This window comes from Pelophylax lessonae (genome assembly GCF_965119305.1).
Source record: "Pelophylax lessonae genome assembly, chromosome: 3".
Classification (NCBI taxonomy): Eukaryota; Metazoa; Chordata; class Amphibia; order Anura; family Ranidae; genus Pelophylax; species Pelophylax lessonae.
This window is the reverse complement of record NC_138770.1, coordinates 552,379,830-552,396,919: the sequence shown is the minus strand read 5'-3', so window position 1 is coordinate 552,396,919 and position 17,090 is coordinate 552,379,830. Positions and strand designations below refer to the sequence as shown.

The 17,090-nt window shown below is 40.3% G+C and overlaps 1 protein-coding gene across 1 annotated transcript in view; it reads left to right on the top strand.

Annotated features, from left to right (window-relative positions):
* KIF26B (kinesin family member 26B) overlaps positions 1-17,090 on the top strand; it is a 546,719-nt gene that overhangs the window by 432,384 nt on the left and 97,245 nt on the right. The window contains exon 6 of the mRNA XM_082249575.1: positions 16,545-16,751. Coding sequence (XP_082105701.1) covers positions 16,545-16,751 — 207 coding nt within the window. The remainder of the gene's footprint in view (positions 1-16,544; positions 16,752-17,090) is intronic.

The following is a 17,090-nucleotide window of genomic DNA, read 5'->3' as shown; positions in this document are numbered from 1 at the left end:
CTCTTCCATACAGATGATGTATTGAAGCTTGTTGTTTGTATGAGTTGCAGGTCTTTAAAACACCACTGTTCTGTCTCAGCATCGATTGTACCTGTGACCCTCTTGTAGACCTCCAGTCTGTAAGTGTGTGCAGCAGGTTGAATGATGGCTTTAACAGATAGTTTACTCAATGAATAAAGACTCCAGAGGTGTTCTCCAATGCTTCTTTATGCTTCAAGTTAGCAAAGACATAAACATAGAGGCTTTTCCATAGGTAAATTTACAATGAAGTTACACAGCTTCCACACTCTGCAGTCTCCTCATAACAACTAAACAAAATGGCAGTTACAGCAGGAAAATGGAGATGGGAGAAACCATCTAGCCAGAAACAGCAGGGGTGCTAGGAAGATACCAATATCATAGCATAACATAACATGTAATAACAACTGCTAGACAGTTAAAGCTGCGTGGCAGCACAACCACTATCCTTAGCAGGACAAAATTATGGGTTTTTTTTTATGGTTTTTCTTTTTTTAGGTTTTTTTTTTCTCCTTCTCTCATTGTACCTTAAAGTGGAACTTTAGTAAGCAAAATAAGTCCTGCCAAAACACTTCATGCTGGCCCCTATTGCAGGTGTAGCTTAAAGTGGTCAGAAAGGCACAAGGTTTTTATACCTTCATGCATTCTATGCATGAAGATAAAAAACTTTCTGTGTGCAGTAGCCCCCCCCCCCCCAATACTTACCTAAGCCCCCTCTTGATCCAGAGATGCCCATGAGAGCCTTGCACTCCTTTTTGGCTTTTGGCAGCCATTGGCTTCCGCTGCTGTCAGTCACAGCCAAGGAGATGACGGAGTGGGCGGAGCTGAACCGCGGCTTCGTGTAGGAATGGACACACAGAGTTGCGGGCCAGGAGCACATCTGCTTGGGTGCCCCCACAGCAAGCTGCTTGCTGTGGGGGCACCTGACAGGAGGGAAGAGCCATGAGCGCCGGCGTGGGACCCGAGAAGAGGTGGTTTTGGACCACTGTGTGCAAAACCAGAGCAGGCAAGTATAACATTGGTATTTTATTGAAAACAAAAAATTAAAGCTTTACAATCACAATTATAGCTGTGTAATAAAAACATTACAAATACTGTAAGTGTCTTTACTGTTTAAAATCCAGTAATACACTGTCTCACCCTGCTCTGCACATGCTCAGTTGCTTTTTATTCTTTGGCACTGTGCTGAATTTCAGAGCCACTAGAGGCCTATCTGCTGACAGGCCAAAGATTTACTGCAATTCAGGAGTTTTGGGCTTTAGCAAAAGTGTGGCCTCTAGCAAAAAGAAACAGGCACAATGTTGGAGGCAATTTACAGCACACTCTAATTCTGGTAGTAAACCCAAAGAAATGCTGCTCGAGGTGACCGACTCTCACATGTTGTGAACTGGAACCCAGGGTGCTGCACAGCTCATCTGTGAGATTCAGAGACATGCAAAAATCTGGAATATTGCTGTACTCCTTGGTAACTTAATTGAAGTATTAAAATCACATCCCAGGTGAGACAGGAACATAAAAGGTAACGCGTTTCGAGCTAAAGTCAGCGCTTACTCAAACCTCATATGAGGTTTGAGCAAGCACTGACCTTAGCGCGAAACGTGTTACCTTTTATGTTCCTGTCATACCTGTGATGGGATATTAATACTGCAATTAAGTTACCAAGGAGTGCAGCGATATTCCGGATTTTTGCATGTCTCTAATTTTTGTAGCATAATTAATAATGTGGAATGTGTGTTCCTTGCTAAAGAACATTACTTTTTTTATCAGGTTGTTATGGGTAAAGTTCCGCTTTAAAGTGCAGTAACCTTATACATACACACATACACCTGCCACTTTATTAGGTACACCTTGCTATTACCAGGTTTGACCCCCTTTTGCATTCAGAACTGCCTTAATTTGTTGTGGTGTAGATTAAACAAGGTGTTGGAAACATTCCTCAGAGATTTTGGTCCATATTGACATGATAGCATTATGCATTTGCTGCAGATTTGTCGGCTGCACATCCATGATGTGAATTTCCCATTCCACCACATCCCAAAGGTGCTCTATTGGATTGAGATCTGGTGACTGTGGAGGCCATTGGAGTACAGTGAACTCAAGTTCAAGAAACCAGTTTGAGAAGGTTTGAGCTTTTTGACATGGTGCATTATCCTGCTCAGAAGATGGGTACATTGTAGTCATAAAGGGATGGACATGGTCAGCAGCAATACTCAGGTAGGCCGTGGCATTTAAACAATGCTCAATTGGTACTAAGGGGTCCAAAGTGTGCCACGAAAATATCCCCCAGACCATTACACCACCAACACCAGCCTAAACCGTTGATACAAGGCAGGATATGTCCTTGCTTTCATGTTGTTTAAACCAAATTCTGATGCTACCATTTGAATGTTGCAGCTGAAATCGAAGACTCATCAGACCATGCAACATTTTTTCAATCTTCTATTGTCCAATTCTAGGAAGCCTGTGCAAATTGTAGCCTAATTTTTCTGTTCTTAGCTGACAGGATTGGCATCTGGTGTGGTCTTCTGCTGCTTTAGCCAATCTGCTTCAAGGTTCGATGTGTTGTGCGTTCAGAGATGGGATTCTGCATACCTTGGTTGTAACGAGTGGTTATTTGAATTACTGTTGCCTTTCTATCATCTTGAACCTGTCTGCCTGTTCTCCCCTGACCTCTGACATCAACATTTTCCTCCACAAAACTGCTGCTCATTGAATATTTTCTCTTTTTCGGACCATTCTTTGTACACCCTAGAGATGGTTGTGCATGAAAACCCGGGAAGATCAGCAGTTTTTGAAATACTCAGACCAACTCGTCTGGCACCAACTACCATGCCATGTTCAAAGTCACTTAAATACCCTTTGTTCCCCATTCTGATGCTCCATTTGAGCTTCAGCAAGTTGTCTTTATCACGTCTAGATGCCTACATGCATTGAGTTGTCATGTTATTGGCAATTTGTGTTACAGAGCAATTGAACAGGTGAACCTAATAAAACAGCCGGTGAGTGTATATGGGGCCCGTAAGGCAATATTTTTTGGTGGAAGTGAATAGATTGGTTCTAGCAATTGTAATGTATGCCAGAATTGATATAGGCCCAGCCTATGGGCCAACTATTCGTTGGAGGGGGAGAGAAGTTGTTGAAAGCTATGCCTGTAAACATAGTTTGTGCAGCAGTAGCTTGAAGCACATTTGTCATAAAATGTTTCTCCCCTTATGAACAGTAGCACCTAATAGTAGAAATTATGCATTGGAAAGCCTATATTGAATAAAAAAAAAAATATTTTCCTCAGTCTAGAAGCCCCTGTAAAGGCCTTATTCAGCAGATTCTTATCTCAGAGCTTGGCACACTCAGCGCTGAGACACTCCATTGGATAATACAATGGTGGGGGATACTCAGGCTCTAGAAAAGCATCCCAGGCTTAGATTAGGTGTTGCTGATAGGTGGCGCATCCCAAGCTGAGGTTAGTTGGTGATTTAATTTAATGCCAAGTTCGATTTAATCATGGTCTTCAGGAGAAACTTAGCTTGTTTTATAGAAGATGTTAAGGAATGAAAAGTCCACAGTGAATGACACATAGCATTTTTAGTATTTGGGTATGCTGGCTTGGAGGAGAGTACTACATGTTGTGTTTGGGTACCCCAAAGGGAAATGGCTGTGTATATAAACACCATTCACCTTTGAGTGGAGTTAGGGCCTTCTGGGACAAGAGGGGCATATATATTCCTTGGAAGAATAGGCAGGTCTTGGCAATGGACAAGTGGGGTTAGCTGTCTCATTGAAGGCTGAGCAAGAGACACTCCCTGAAGTTACAGGCAAAGGGTCTGTGTCAGGTGCCAATTGTGCCATGGCCCTACATCAAAGTAATTACCAAAAGCCACATCATAGCCATTGTAACAGAAGGTTTTTTAAATGAGATATCTAAACCGACTTTCATATACACAATACCAGGGCTTTTTTTCTGCCGGAACGCAGTTCCGCCACCTCTGGCTGCCCTGTCCTCTCCTGCTTGTCACATTACACAGAAGCTGGTGGAGGACTCACTTCCTCCACCACTTTCTGTGTGCGAGTGTCGGCACTGCAGACACATGAAGCTGGATGTTCGGGTCTCTACAGTGATGTTCTGCGGCTCTGCCTATCAAGAATGCAGCACGGAGGAGGGGCTTGGGGAGGCGGCTTCTTTCTTCATCTCCTGCCTGTTACAACTATGTGCAGCACGGATCCGAGTGAAGTGCTGTGAATCTCCTCCCCTGCTCCATGCTGCATTCCTGATAGGCTGAACTGCAGGGATGTCACTGTAATGACAAAAAAAAGCCCGGGCACAGCTAACAGAGCCGTGGTGGCTGCATTCCTGAAGCAGTAAAAGAGGAGGACAATCTGTGGATACCAGGTGAGAACGTTTTTTGTGTGGGGGAGGGGGTCTGTGAAAAGGTGAGGGCTTTGGGGGGAGGGGGGATTTGTAAAAGAGCTGTGGAGGGGGATTTGTGCAAAGGGGAGAGTTGGGAAATGGGGACTTGTGCAGGGGTGATAGCAGGGAAGGGGGTGTACAGATAATACAGAGGTGAAAGCTGTGAAGATAAGCTCTAGATGGGGGTGCAGAGGTGATTTGTGGAGGGGGGTGCTAAGGTGAACTGTGGAAAAAGTGCAGAGTTGAGCTGGGGGTGGAGGGAGAGGAAAGCAAAGAGGTTTGCAGAGGCGAGTAATTGATGGTTCCTTTGAGGAGTGGGGGATACTTGAGGGAAGTGGGATTTTTGCTTGGAGAGGATAAGGGAACTATGCTGCAGCAAAGTATACAGAGTTCAGTAACCAATACTATGTCATGTATAGCAGCGTGCAACAGTGATGGTTTGGTAAAATACAGTACATTGTATATTACCTAGTCATAACTGTATGCTGTGCTATACATTACATACCTCTTACAGTCATGTGTTACAATAATGGCCCCTGGAGCATGCAAAATACATCACAGCATACAGAGTTGAGCAGTCAGGAGTATGTAAGGTACAGCACAACTGACAGAGTGCAGAGGCCAGAAGTGTGTAAAAGAGAAAATGTATAAAGAGAACAGGGGTCACTATTATATAATGTATAGCACAGTATACCGATGTAGTGGTTAGGAATGTGTATCATACGCCTTAGATTATGTATGTACAGTGTACATTACATGCTCCTGATCATAGTCTCTGTGCTGTGCTGTATGGTACATACTGTAATTTTTAATGTTGTGTACTGTACATGTTTATAGCTACTACACCCTGCATGATATGCACTCCTCAGCACTGAACAATACATACTCCTGTACTCTGTGTGTTTCTCTTTTCTGAACCTTGCGTCTTCTGCGATACGCAGTTCTGAGCTTCGATCACACCCACTATTTGGCAACTGTGCAATTTTCACCTCTCAGGAAGGCGTAGCTGGGGGCGGGGTTGTGGGTGTGGTTGGGGTGGGGTTGTAGGCGTGGTTGGGGCGGGGAGTTGGCTGGGGAGGGTGAGTTCCAGCACCTTTTTTCTGAGAAAAAAGGCCTGCACAATACATTATAGTTATTCTAATTGTGAAAAGAAAGGGGTGTGCTAACCTTCCAATTTTGCGGCAGCACTAGAGTTAAAAATGGTGAAAATAGAAAATAGTGTAGTGCGCTCAACAAGAATAAGAAATGCAAATAAATTCACATCTAAATAATCCAAATTGTTGGTGATTCCCACACAATATGAAAAACCTTTAAGTGAAGGTGTAATGAAAAAATAGTGTACAAATAAACATATAAACAGGCATGTTATCCATAACACATATAGGTATAGAGTAAAGTCCTCAGATCATTCACACTGATCCCAAAACAGCCAAAGAGTGGACTTCAATGAATCAGGAGATCTTCAATCCAGTCATTAATGAATCAATATATCCTTATATGTGAAGTAGAGGGAGTAGCCCCTTACCAGATAACATTGCAATGTGAGCCTTAATCGTGAACAAGCACTTTCCTCACATGAATAAAGTGAAAAATCACCCAAGTGTTAGTGCAAACTTCTTACCAGAAGTATGAAGTAGGTAGACATGAACCAATGTTGATGTATGGATGCGCCTCGTGAAAGGTGTCCAATGGCGACTCCAATACGTGGACTTAGGGATTCCTCCACTACACCTTATCCAACTCGCAAATGTGGCTGGTAATAATATTCTCTAAGGTAGCTCCCCCATGGTGGAAAAAAATATAAGGTGCCAATAGTGCATTATCCTTTAAAAAACTTTATTAGAAATAAAAACACACTTACATGGCAGAGGAGGAACTAAGCACAAACACTGGTTCCAAGATGCAAAAACGTGGCCGTCTGCAGTGCGGACCTCGTGGCATGACGGCGTGGCTGCACCCCCGACGCGTTTCTCCTTATCAGGCGTCAGCTGGAACCGAAGCGATTATTTAGATGTGAATTTATTTGCATTTCTTATTCTTATTGAGCGCACTACACTATTTTCTATAGTTATTCTAATGTTTATAATTCTGAAATATGTATTTGCTATTCTACATTACTTAAGCTAGCCCTGGATGGATCGGAATTTGGCCGGTTCAGTAGGGACTAGCTACATTACGATCGATCTATGGCTATTGACTTCTGTCGAACCGGGGTGTTGGAAATGTTTATGTGATCAGCTAGTTGACTGCTACGCTGATTAGTGTATTTTGACAGCAGTGGACCCTCCAATGTCAGAATACAATTGCACAGAAAGGAGGATTCCTCTATCTACTTCACCTATGTGGATGGGGGAATCTGTTAATTTTTTTCAAATACCCCACGGGCTGATTGCAAAAAAATGACCAGTCTATGCCCTACCATACTGCAGTTGATTTAATAAAGGCAAATAGACTGATCACTTTGCAAGTTCAGTTGCACTCTGCAAGGGAATTTTCCCTAGCGCTTAGTGAATTAAGTAAAGCATGGCAGACCATCACCCAATCAAATATCTTTTTTTTTCCTTGCACATGATTGGATATTCTTTGCAAAGTTAAATGTCACCACGTTTACTAAGAAGAATTGCAACTATACTTGCAAAGTAAACAGTAATAGTAAAGAGAATTTGCCTTAGTCAATCAACCCCACTGACTATAAAGACAGATGGAATTGACAGTAGTGATCTAGATGTCATTTTTGCCAGTATCATACAGCTACTAGGATGCTTGTGGAGAGCAATTATTCATGTGCACAATGTTTATGTCAAGGGTTTAAGTGCGATTTGTGAATGAACCTATGCCTTTAAGGTAGAATGAAATATTCTTGACATGACTAATTAGAACATTGTTGAGTTGCTGCTGTCATGTTTCATAAAGCGATGTAACTATGTTAAACCCGTAAATTGTGTTTGATCTTTATAATGTTCTCTTTAAAAACCATTTGAAGCGGATGCTCTGGGGCTGTAAATTCCTGGCATTGGTTAAGTCACGCATGAATGGATATGTGCTGCAAAACCAGATATTAAAATGTGCAGCTATACAGTCATTTCCAAGCAGCAAACAGCTGGTTTATTATGTGCCATATAAATGTTTGTGACAGTAAAAAAGAAGTGAAATATTCTAGAAAAATACTTGGAAGTGACCAGTTAATACATTCTTACAAGGCCAATATGAATCATACATTGAGTGATACCTTGATACATGGAGCTTATTTAGATGAAATGTTTGACAGCAGAGTCTTTCATGGATTTAATCTATGAAAGATTTATTCTAGTAATAATAGGCATTTTCACATAATAATAGTTTATATATGGCATCCGGAATCTGTCAGTAGCATTGTGTTCATAAACGTCAACAACAGTTCTCTTATTAACGGTTTCTTGTCTTACTTACACCCGATGGACATAAAGGGGGGATTTACTAAAACTGAAGTGTGCAAAATCTAGTGCAGCTCTGCACAGAAACCAATCAGCTTCCAGGTTTTATTGTCAAAGCTTAATTGAATAAGCTGAAGTTAGAAGCTGATTGGCTACCATGCATAGCTGCACCAGATTCTGTTTGCTCCAGCTTCAGTAAATCAACCCCAAAATATTTAAAAGTGTCTGCAAACAGTGGCCTGGAAATCATGTGGGGCTCTTACCTAATTTTGAGTTTATCAAATGCAGCTTTGAATGTTCACTGTGCAATAGAGAGCTAGCAGGATAGCAGGTGTTACATGTACACAGCCAAGCAAGCGCCATGAATTGGCAGCATGAAATCCAAGAAATGTTGGCTCTCTATTGCAAGCATACAACAGCTCTCTCCCTCAATAACCCACTGCCAATTGAAAGTGACATGCCATAATATCTGATGCCCATGTGACATTTTTCAACTCTCAGAATCTAGTTTGGGGTTGGTCACTCTCCCACGGGCTGGTGAGACCAGATTCACATGAGTTCTTCTTACTACAACATTATATTATCTCTGACGATTTGAATAGGTGGATAACATATGGTTCTGATTTACACCCTATGGAAAGAGTTTATTGATTCTTTCATGTCTATGTAAGAGAGAGGAGGTCCTAAAGAAGGGGTAATCCTGAGAAATGGGTTGACCTCATTCTTTCACGACCAACCCACAATGGTCCTATCCATTTGGTAGATGATAATTGAGAGCATTAAAGCTGAGTTCCGGCCTCAAAATCGACAAAATCGATTTTGTGCCATCCGCTTGCTGAGTGTCACCTATAAAACAATTGGATAGTCCCGATTTTTTAATTTTTTTGCTTACCTTGTTTCAGAAGAAAATATACTTACCTTCCTTCCACTTCCTCCCTCTGTGGCCGCGGCCCGCGCCTTCACTTCCTGTCCTGCAATGTGTCTTGGGAGCTCTTACGTATAACTCCCAGGAGGCAATGGGCAGTGACGTAGGCGGCCGGCCGCTCCTCTCATCGCGTTATTTGCAAACAGGAAATGACGCGATGATAGGTTTCCTTATGGAAACCCTTACTATGCCGATCACAAAGTACTGGGCATGCGCAAGATTTTGCGCTGCATTCATCTTGCACAATGAGCTAGAACCAGGAAGAAGGGAATACATTTACATACTGCGGCTTCAGATAACCACAACAAAGATGGCCGCACTCGGCAAAAGATTTTAAAAGTAAGAATTTACGATTTAAACAAACTTATAAAACTATGTAAAACGGGATTAGCGGATGTTATAAGGGCGAATAATCACTATTTGGGCAGTATTTTTATTAAAAAAACGATTCTGAGGCCAGAACTCCGCTTTAATGTACAAATGCACATAGGAAACATATGTTTTTTTTTTAAGATGTTTTTACTCGATACAATAAAGATTTGTATAATTTTTATATGAGTTATGTAATATGTGCATAAAGCTCTAACACACTATAAGAAAATCAGGTGAACATTTTCGTCCAAAGAATATTCGTACGATTTTTGTATAGTGTGTACAGAACTTTCTACAGACGATTCAGAATTTTCGTAAGAAAATTCTCGAAGGGACAAACTCCAAACGATTTTTGTTTAATACTAACCTTTTTCGTACGATTTTTGTACAAGAAAAGTCAGAAAATATAGACTGAGCATGATCAGAAACAATAAACAACATAAAAAGCCTTTGTCGTACGAGAATTTTCGTACAAATTTTCTTAAAAATTTTCGTTCATTGGTTCCGATTTGCTGTAAACGAGGAAAATCAGACAGTCGTTCACCCGATTTTCTTATAGTGTGTAGTTTTTATGGAGCCATGGATGAGACCTTCCACTAGCATATGTGTTTAGCAACATATTTTCCCACACACGCTCTCTAAACTTTGTCTTTCTGTCTGAGACTCTGGCACGGTATACACATCTTATAAGCCTGACAACAATCAGAAGTTACCTAATTTTTATAAAAGTTACATTACCATGCTTCAGATGATTATGAATATTTTTTCACTCAAAGGGACTGCAGTGCAAACTTGTTTTATGTTCTCCTAGTGAATTACATCTGGCATGTGCATGTGTAGGTATAAATCAATAAGTTCCTTGCCATTTGTTTTGTGTTCAATCGTTTTATTTCTTTCAAGTGCAAACATAGAACATAGAGTACACTTCAATAGGTATCCAGAAAAAAATACCTTGATGTGTTTAAACAGTTATTGGAGTAAGCATCACTCAAGTATACAAATGCAGGGGCGGCTCATGAGCCTTATAACAGAAACATTTGAAAATGACATAAGATTGTTATTGAATGTGTTCCTTTTTTCAGAAAAGGAAACATAAAATGAAAAAATGTAATGAGCTGTAAGCTGAAAAGAAGAGACGGAAAATAGATTCTGAGATAGCCAGAATATGGTAAGGAGTGGAGAATAAAAGAGGGGAGAGGAGAGGGAAAGGAAAAGAAGGTGGCCAGGGGGGTTCGCAGTTCACTATTAGTTTCATTTAAAATTGTATTGGCCCAGATTCGTAAGTTAGTGAGTTCTTTAATTCTAAACCCCAGGCACTTAACTAAAAATACATATGGGAGCTGTTTTCCTGCCGAGTGGTTTGTATCTCTGCCTACCCAGCCTTGCAGGGGAGGACACCTGATTTTTCAGTGCTGCAGTTAAGTAACCTACAGGTCTTTTCTCTCCCCTAGCCTGTGAATGGGCAGTGAAAGGAGAAGCATCAGACTGATGAACGTATTTCTCTTTCACTCTGCTCTGTTCTATCACTGTATGAGAGCCGCAGTTCTCAGTCACAGTGTCAGATGTGCAGCATCTTTTTTAGTTTTACGAAAACCGTCTGTGCTTGGAGTTCTGCTTTTAAGGTATAGTCCACCCTTTGCAAAAATATAAAAAATGCACCTACATTTACAAAGTAAAAAATGTGCATTTATTGCATTTTTTGCACAGGCTCTTGCATTGTTTACCCCCAGCCCTAGATCTGTAAGGAGGCGTGAACCTAATTTTATGGGGCTGGAAGAAGCACACAATGAACTACAAGTGTCCATTGCAATCTGCAAATCCCTCTGCCGCAGTGGCCAATTCAATTTGTAGTCTTCCCATTCACAGATCTGTGTTAAAGAATATTTTAGGTGCACCGTATTTCATGTTTTATATACATTCAGCCATAACTTAATGACCACTGACAGGTTACGTGAACATAATTAAATATTTTCTTACAATTTCTTTTGAAAGCCATTGGGATATATAAGGCAGCAAGTAAACATGATATCCCTAAAGTTGATGTATTGAAAGCAGAAGAAATGGGCATCACAGTTTTTTCTATATAGACTAGTCAGGGTGCCTCTACTGACCCATGTACACGACTAAAAGCCTAAAAACCTTGAGTCCTGGGATTCACGTGGATGTTACTATGACATGCTACCTACTCAACATTGTTGCTGATTAAGTACACAACTTCATGAAAACAGTATTCCCTGATGGCAGTGACCTCTTTCAGCAAGATATTGTGCCCTGCCACACTGCACAAATGGTTCAAGAATGGTTTGAGGAACACAGCAACGAGTTCAAGGTGTTCAAATTCTCCAGACCTCAATCCAATCGAGCATCTCTGGGATGTGCTGCAAAAAACAAGTCTGATCCATGAAGGCCCCACTTTGCGATTTACAGGACTTAAGGGATCTGCTACTGATGGTTTGGTGGCAGATACCACAGTGGCCAAAGGTCTAGTGGTGTCCATGCCTCAACAGTTCAACACTGTTTTAGCAGCAAAATGGGCTGTTTTGGTGGCAAAAGGAGGACCTGTTGACCTACTCAATATTAGGTGGATAGCCATAAAGTTATAGCTGTGTATAAATATATATGTGCACGTGTAGTATATACCCACCAATCAATACATAAAGTGTCCCAGTACTAAGGAACATTTTGTGGGTGTTAGCACTTTGTGCAAAGAAACCTTCAATCTCTCTTCAGAACAACATTAAACTGTTTGTTGGATCGTTCTAATTAAAGTAAAGTCATGCCTGTATTTCTTGCCACAAAAGGGAGAGTTAGTAAAACTACCAATACTTTTCACAGTCAGACATTTCTCAGACAGACTCCACAATTTATTTTAATAAGTAGACAAAAACTAATCCACATAGAGAAATCCAACTTGATACAATTTTTTAGCCAGCTTTAAAACTCAAAAGACCGAGGACATTTTGTGAAAATAATTAGACTGCATTAAGATGGGTGTTGACACCTGTTTTGAGTGCAGGCCATGTTCGTAATTGTGCCTGCATGTACCCTCAGCTGCGCACAGGTAACTTATAGAAGTGGATGCAGATGCAGCAGTTGCACGGACTCAACCACATGCTAAAATTTGACATATGTTGAGGAGTGGGTACACAGATCTGAATACACACTATTTTTTGTGTTTTAAATACATAGACATAAAGTGACACCTTGACACTGGGGTAGTTTGATCATTTAAATAAAACATGTATAGAGCATTTCTATATTAAGATCTTGGTGTTTGTTCACATAGACTAGGGGTCTTCAAACTTTCCAAACAAAGAGCCAGTTTACTGTCCTTCAGACTTTGGTGGCAGGATTGAGAATAGTGTGAGGCAAAAATGCCCTGGGAGTAAACAACGCCTCATCTTTGTTATCAGTGGAAGAAATAGTGCCCAATTGTTGGTATCAGGGTAAGAAATAGTGCCCCATCATTGGCATCAGTGAGAACAATAGTGCCCCATTGCTAGTCTCAGTGGGAGGAATGGTGCCCTATTCTTGGTGTCCGTGTGAGGAATAGGGACTTGTATCAGTAGCACCCATCTGGCCCCTGGGAAACAGTTTGGAGACCACTGACATAGACTAAGAGATCAGTTTTTTTTTTTAAATAGGATTTAGTCAGAAATATATGGAGTTTAAGGGCACAGATTTGAGTATGTATTTCTACCATATTTTTTATTTAGACAGCTTTAGGCTTACCTACAATGCTGATTTATTGCAAGCGCTGAACTATGGCAGATGTCCAGATTTCTGCACATATAATTCTGAGATTTTTGCGTGATGCCATCTATGCAATTCCTAATACAAATAAGAGATTGTATCTTATGGTTTTCAGGGAATGCTTTCTCCATTATACAAACCTGCTTGTTTCTTTCCACTGCTTCCTGATAATGACTTAGTCTCTGCAATCCAATTTATTTGTTTTCATCATGCTTGCATTGAATGATTACTCTATGATAAATTCATTTAGCTGCTTCCAAGAATATATCATCACTGGGAGCAAATTATTATCTCTTGTACGCCTCTGGACCTGCTAGTCAGCACTTGTATAATCTACAAAGCCCACTCAGCAGCAGTAATCAGGCCTGGAAGCCAATGTAGTTGTCTACTGGAATGCCTGGCCATGCAGTTTCCCAAAGTAAAATTATGTTAAGACATCATCTTCTGTAGTTTTATGCTGCCCATGCCTTGTGTATCTGTAACTTATAGATGCTAAGAGAGCGATACAGCTTTACATTTTCATCCACCACCATTTATCTTTGGAATACTGAAAATGTGGTTTTAGAAATAGGTTCATACTTTAGGGTGCTTGTATAACATATATTTAAATATAGCTACACTAATATGAAGTTACCAGCACTACCCCCCCCCCCCCCCTCACACTCACCCACACACAAACACACACCTTTTGCAGCTGTAACGGTCTCCACTATTGTGCAAATGCTGTACACAAGATTTCAGAGTGTGTTTGTGGGGCCTGTGTGCAGATCACTTGAGTCCCTACGCACCCAAATCAGAAAACCAGGTATTTACCTGTCTGTCTGCACAGGGGCTTACTGACAATGAAGCTGAAATTGGTCTTTTGCGAATTTTTGCTACAAGGTTTTCGACACAATTACCTTTGCACACTCAAACATTAAGAGTACCCTTTACTTTACTAGAAAAATCTGAACTCAATAATGTGGGGGTCTTCTTACCTTTTGCCATATAGTAGGTGTGATGGTATGTTACCCTAAAATTTTTGATCATATAGTGTATCTGCCTCACGGGCTATCTCCATCTAACTTGCTGGTGCTCAGTCACTTTTAAATTGCGTCCTTGTGTTGGCTAATTGCCCTGAAACACCAAGGGGGCTATTTATTAAAAAATCTCTTTGTTAACATATCATTATTTGCACATTAACGTAACAAATAATACCCATAATGTTTGTAATATATGTGCAATGCCAACTTCTATTTGCTACCTTTTGCTGGGTGAAAGTATTGTTCCTTAACATTTTATCTCAAGAGAAAAATAGCCATATTAACATTTTATCTCTAGAGAAAATAGCTTAACACTATAGGCTAAGAACATTCTACCAGAAAAGGAAGTAATATCAGGGTCACTTCAGCATTCTGTACAGTCTGTAGAGATGCCTGTGGGAATGGCCGAACAATTGGGTGTTTGGCAAAGCAAACCTGCAGCAGAAATGTTAAGTCAAACATTTAGAAGCTGTATTGCTACCACTTCTAAACTTGACAGCTTCCTGCTCAGGGCTCCAGGTTGTTAGGGAGCCAGGACCCGCCACCACCCTAACAACCAATTACTCATCCCAGCCAGGCACATTCAGCTATTGCAAACAACTTTAACACCCAAGAACTCACTCCAATGGGAATATCAGGCATCCCGCTCTCCTCAGGCGGGAAACTCCAATCTGAAGTGCATAAGAAAGAAAGAAAGGAGGCAAAAACACCTGGTGCATTACCCTTGGACACCTTTTAAAACTTTTATTAAAAAGCCAAAAACATACTCACAGACATGAAGAGCATAGATTGCATTGAATGAGTCCACCACATGTGGAGGTAATCATCCCTGTCGTTGAACCACTGACGCGTTTCGGGAGACACGCTTCCTTCCTCAGAGCTCTTTCTTTCTTTTGACATATAGCTATTGCCCAGGGTTTCCACCTGACAGCTGAATGTAAACAAAAGTGTGGTGTTAAAAAAAAACAAATGGGTCAAGCTCTTGGTTCTTCTTTTCACAAAGTCACAGTGTATGTTGTGGAACTAATTTCAACATATTAATTACATTGAAAAGAAATTAAATAGTTGAGCTGCATATGTTTTCAATTGAAACTGATGATTAAAAAATGCGTAAGTGGATGTTACCTTAACTGCAAAATGCTTGTCTGAAGATCCAGAAATCTAGACAAATGAATTTATAGTTACAACTTCCCACTTCCAATGAACCTTTAATGCTGCTGGGGAGGATCAATTGGCAGTAAAGGTGGAACCATGTTTGACTTAACATAAAAGTTGAGATTTGAATGATAATGAAGCTTCCTCTGTCTCTAAGCCCGTTAATCATTTTGATTTTTATTGAAGGATCCATCTGTTTTTATATTTTCCACATATGGTCATTTTGATATGTTCAAGTTTGTGATAGGTTTACTATAATAAGGCAGTGCAAAGACACTGAAGATCAGCAAAGTATGTATTATACCTCCTTGTTTCATGTTTCTTTTTTTCGGTTTGACCTATTGTAGCTTCAAGCATTTGTGTACTTGCTATTGACACTTTCAGCAGTTATAATTTTTTCCTTAAGTAGTTTAAAATCTTCAATACTTGCCTGAGGCTCCTATATAATAATAATAATAATAATAATGCACTGGCAGAAGGAATTTTAAAAAAGTCACAGGACTGGAATGTTAGTTGGTTTATTTCAGAATCATAGCTGGAAGGGTTGAGCACTGGCTTGGTAACCACTGTTTAACATCATCATGGGAGATGTTCATTAAGGGTTGATAATGTTGTTATAGCATAAAGGCCGTTAATTCAAGACCGTGGGAGATTGAACATAGCAGTGTCAGAAGCAATGTGCTTTGTCTTACACTTCCGGCCTCCTGCTGGGAGATACAGACTGCGTCATATCTTAAGGAGTGTGTGGAGGAACTGTACTTGTTTTCAGAACTATTGTGTAGCACAGCAAATTGGTAAGCAGAACCTAAGTATGTAATAAGCAAATACGGCTGCCTCCAAGTGTTTTTTCGAGGAAAAAAGGGTTGTGAATCATCAACGTACATTGGGTGTGCAAACCTGGGAAATCAGAGACCAATAAATGATTAGGTAATTTAAACACTGACTATATATTTAAATACCCAAATCCAAATAGATCCCCTTCACCATGCTAAGTTCATCCCTTGTGTATCCCGGATCAGCTGGCAAGTTGGTAAAGTTGCTGAGGCCCCTGGTAAGCTGAATGGATGCTTCAGACCTCTTTCCAGCCAGCGGGGTACTGTACACAAGCTTCCTGTTACTATTGGTCCTGAAGGAAAAGCAATCTCACTGTAGAAGAGTATAAACTAGAATAAATGCACATCCTGGATGCTCTTTACATTGTCAATTTATCAGCAATAAAGGATATTTAAAATCTGCTTCTAGAGTTTTACATTTTATACTGTACACATAAAAAAGGCTCATGTATATTTGCCAACCATGTACTGGGTAAACCTTGACACAAGCATAGTATTTATAGAAAGTTCTGAATTTGCCACTTTTATTTAAAGGTAATCAATTTATTATTTTAATTGCTGTGCTTATACTTGCAACACATCAAAATCAGCTATAATTATATAAAGTGATTGTTATCAAAAAACAACATTGTTTTTATCTTTACACAGGTAAAGGTTATGGTGCGTATTTGCTCCACTCTTGTGGGAGAGCCAACAGAGTCCAGTTCTTTCCTAAAAGCTGACCCAAGGAAGAAACAGATTACATTGTATGACCCATTGTCCTGTGGAGGACAAAATGCATTCCAAAAGAGAGGAACTCAGATACCACCTAAAATGTTCGCTTTTGATGCGGTATTTCCTCAAGATGCTTCACAGGTAGGCAAAATGTATATTATGCTTTAGATCTCAATATACAGTAAAATGTATTGTTTTATTGATTGTGAATGCATCCTTCACAGACATGGACAGTAGGTGTAGTGAATTGTGATCCTTTGTCTAACTTGTACCCAGCACACTCTATGACCTGTGAGTGTGGTTATAATGCTGTTTCTACTTATAGGAACCTTTAACAAATTCACTTTGCAAAGATTCCTATGTCCTTGTTTACAATTGGTTCTTTTGTACTTCCTTAAATAGAAATTGCGCCGTCATTTAAATGTAATGCCCATCAAAAGTTGTAAAAATATGCACACATACTTTTTAATAAGTGTTATG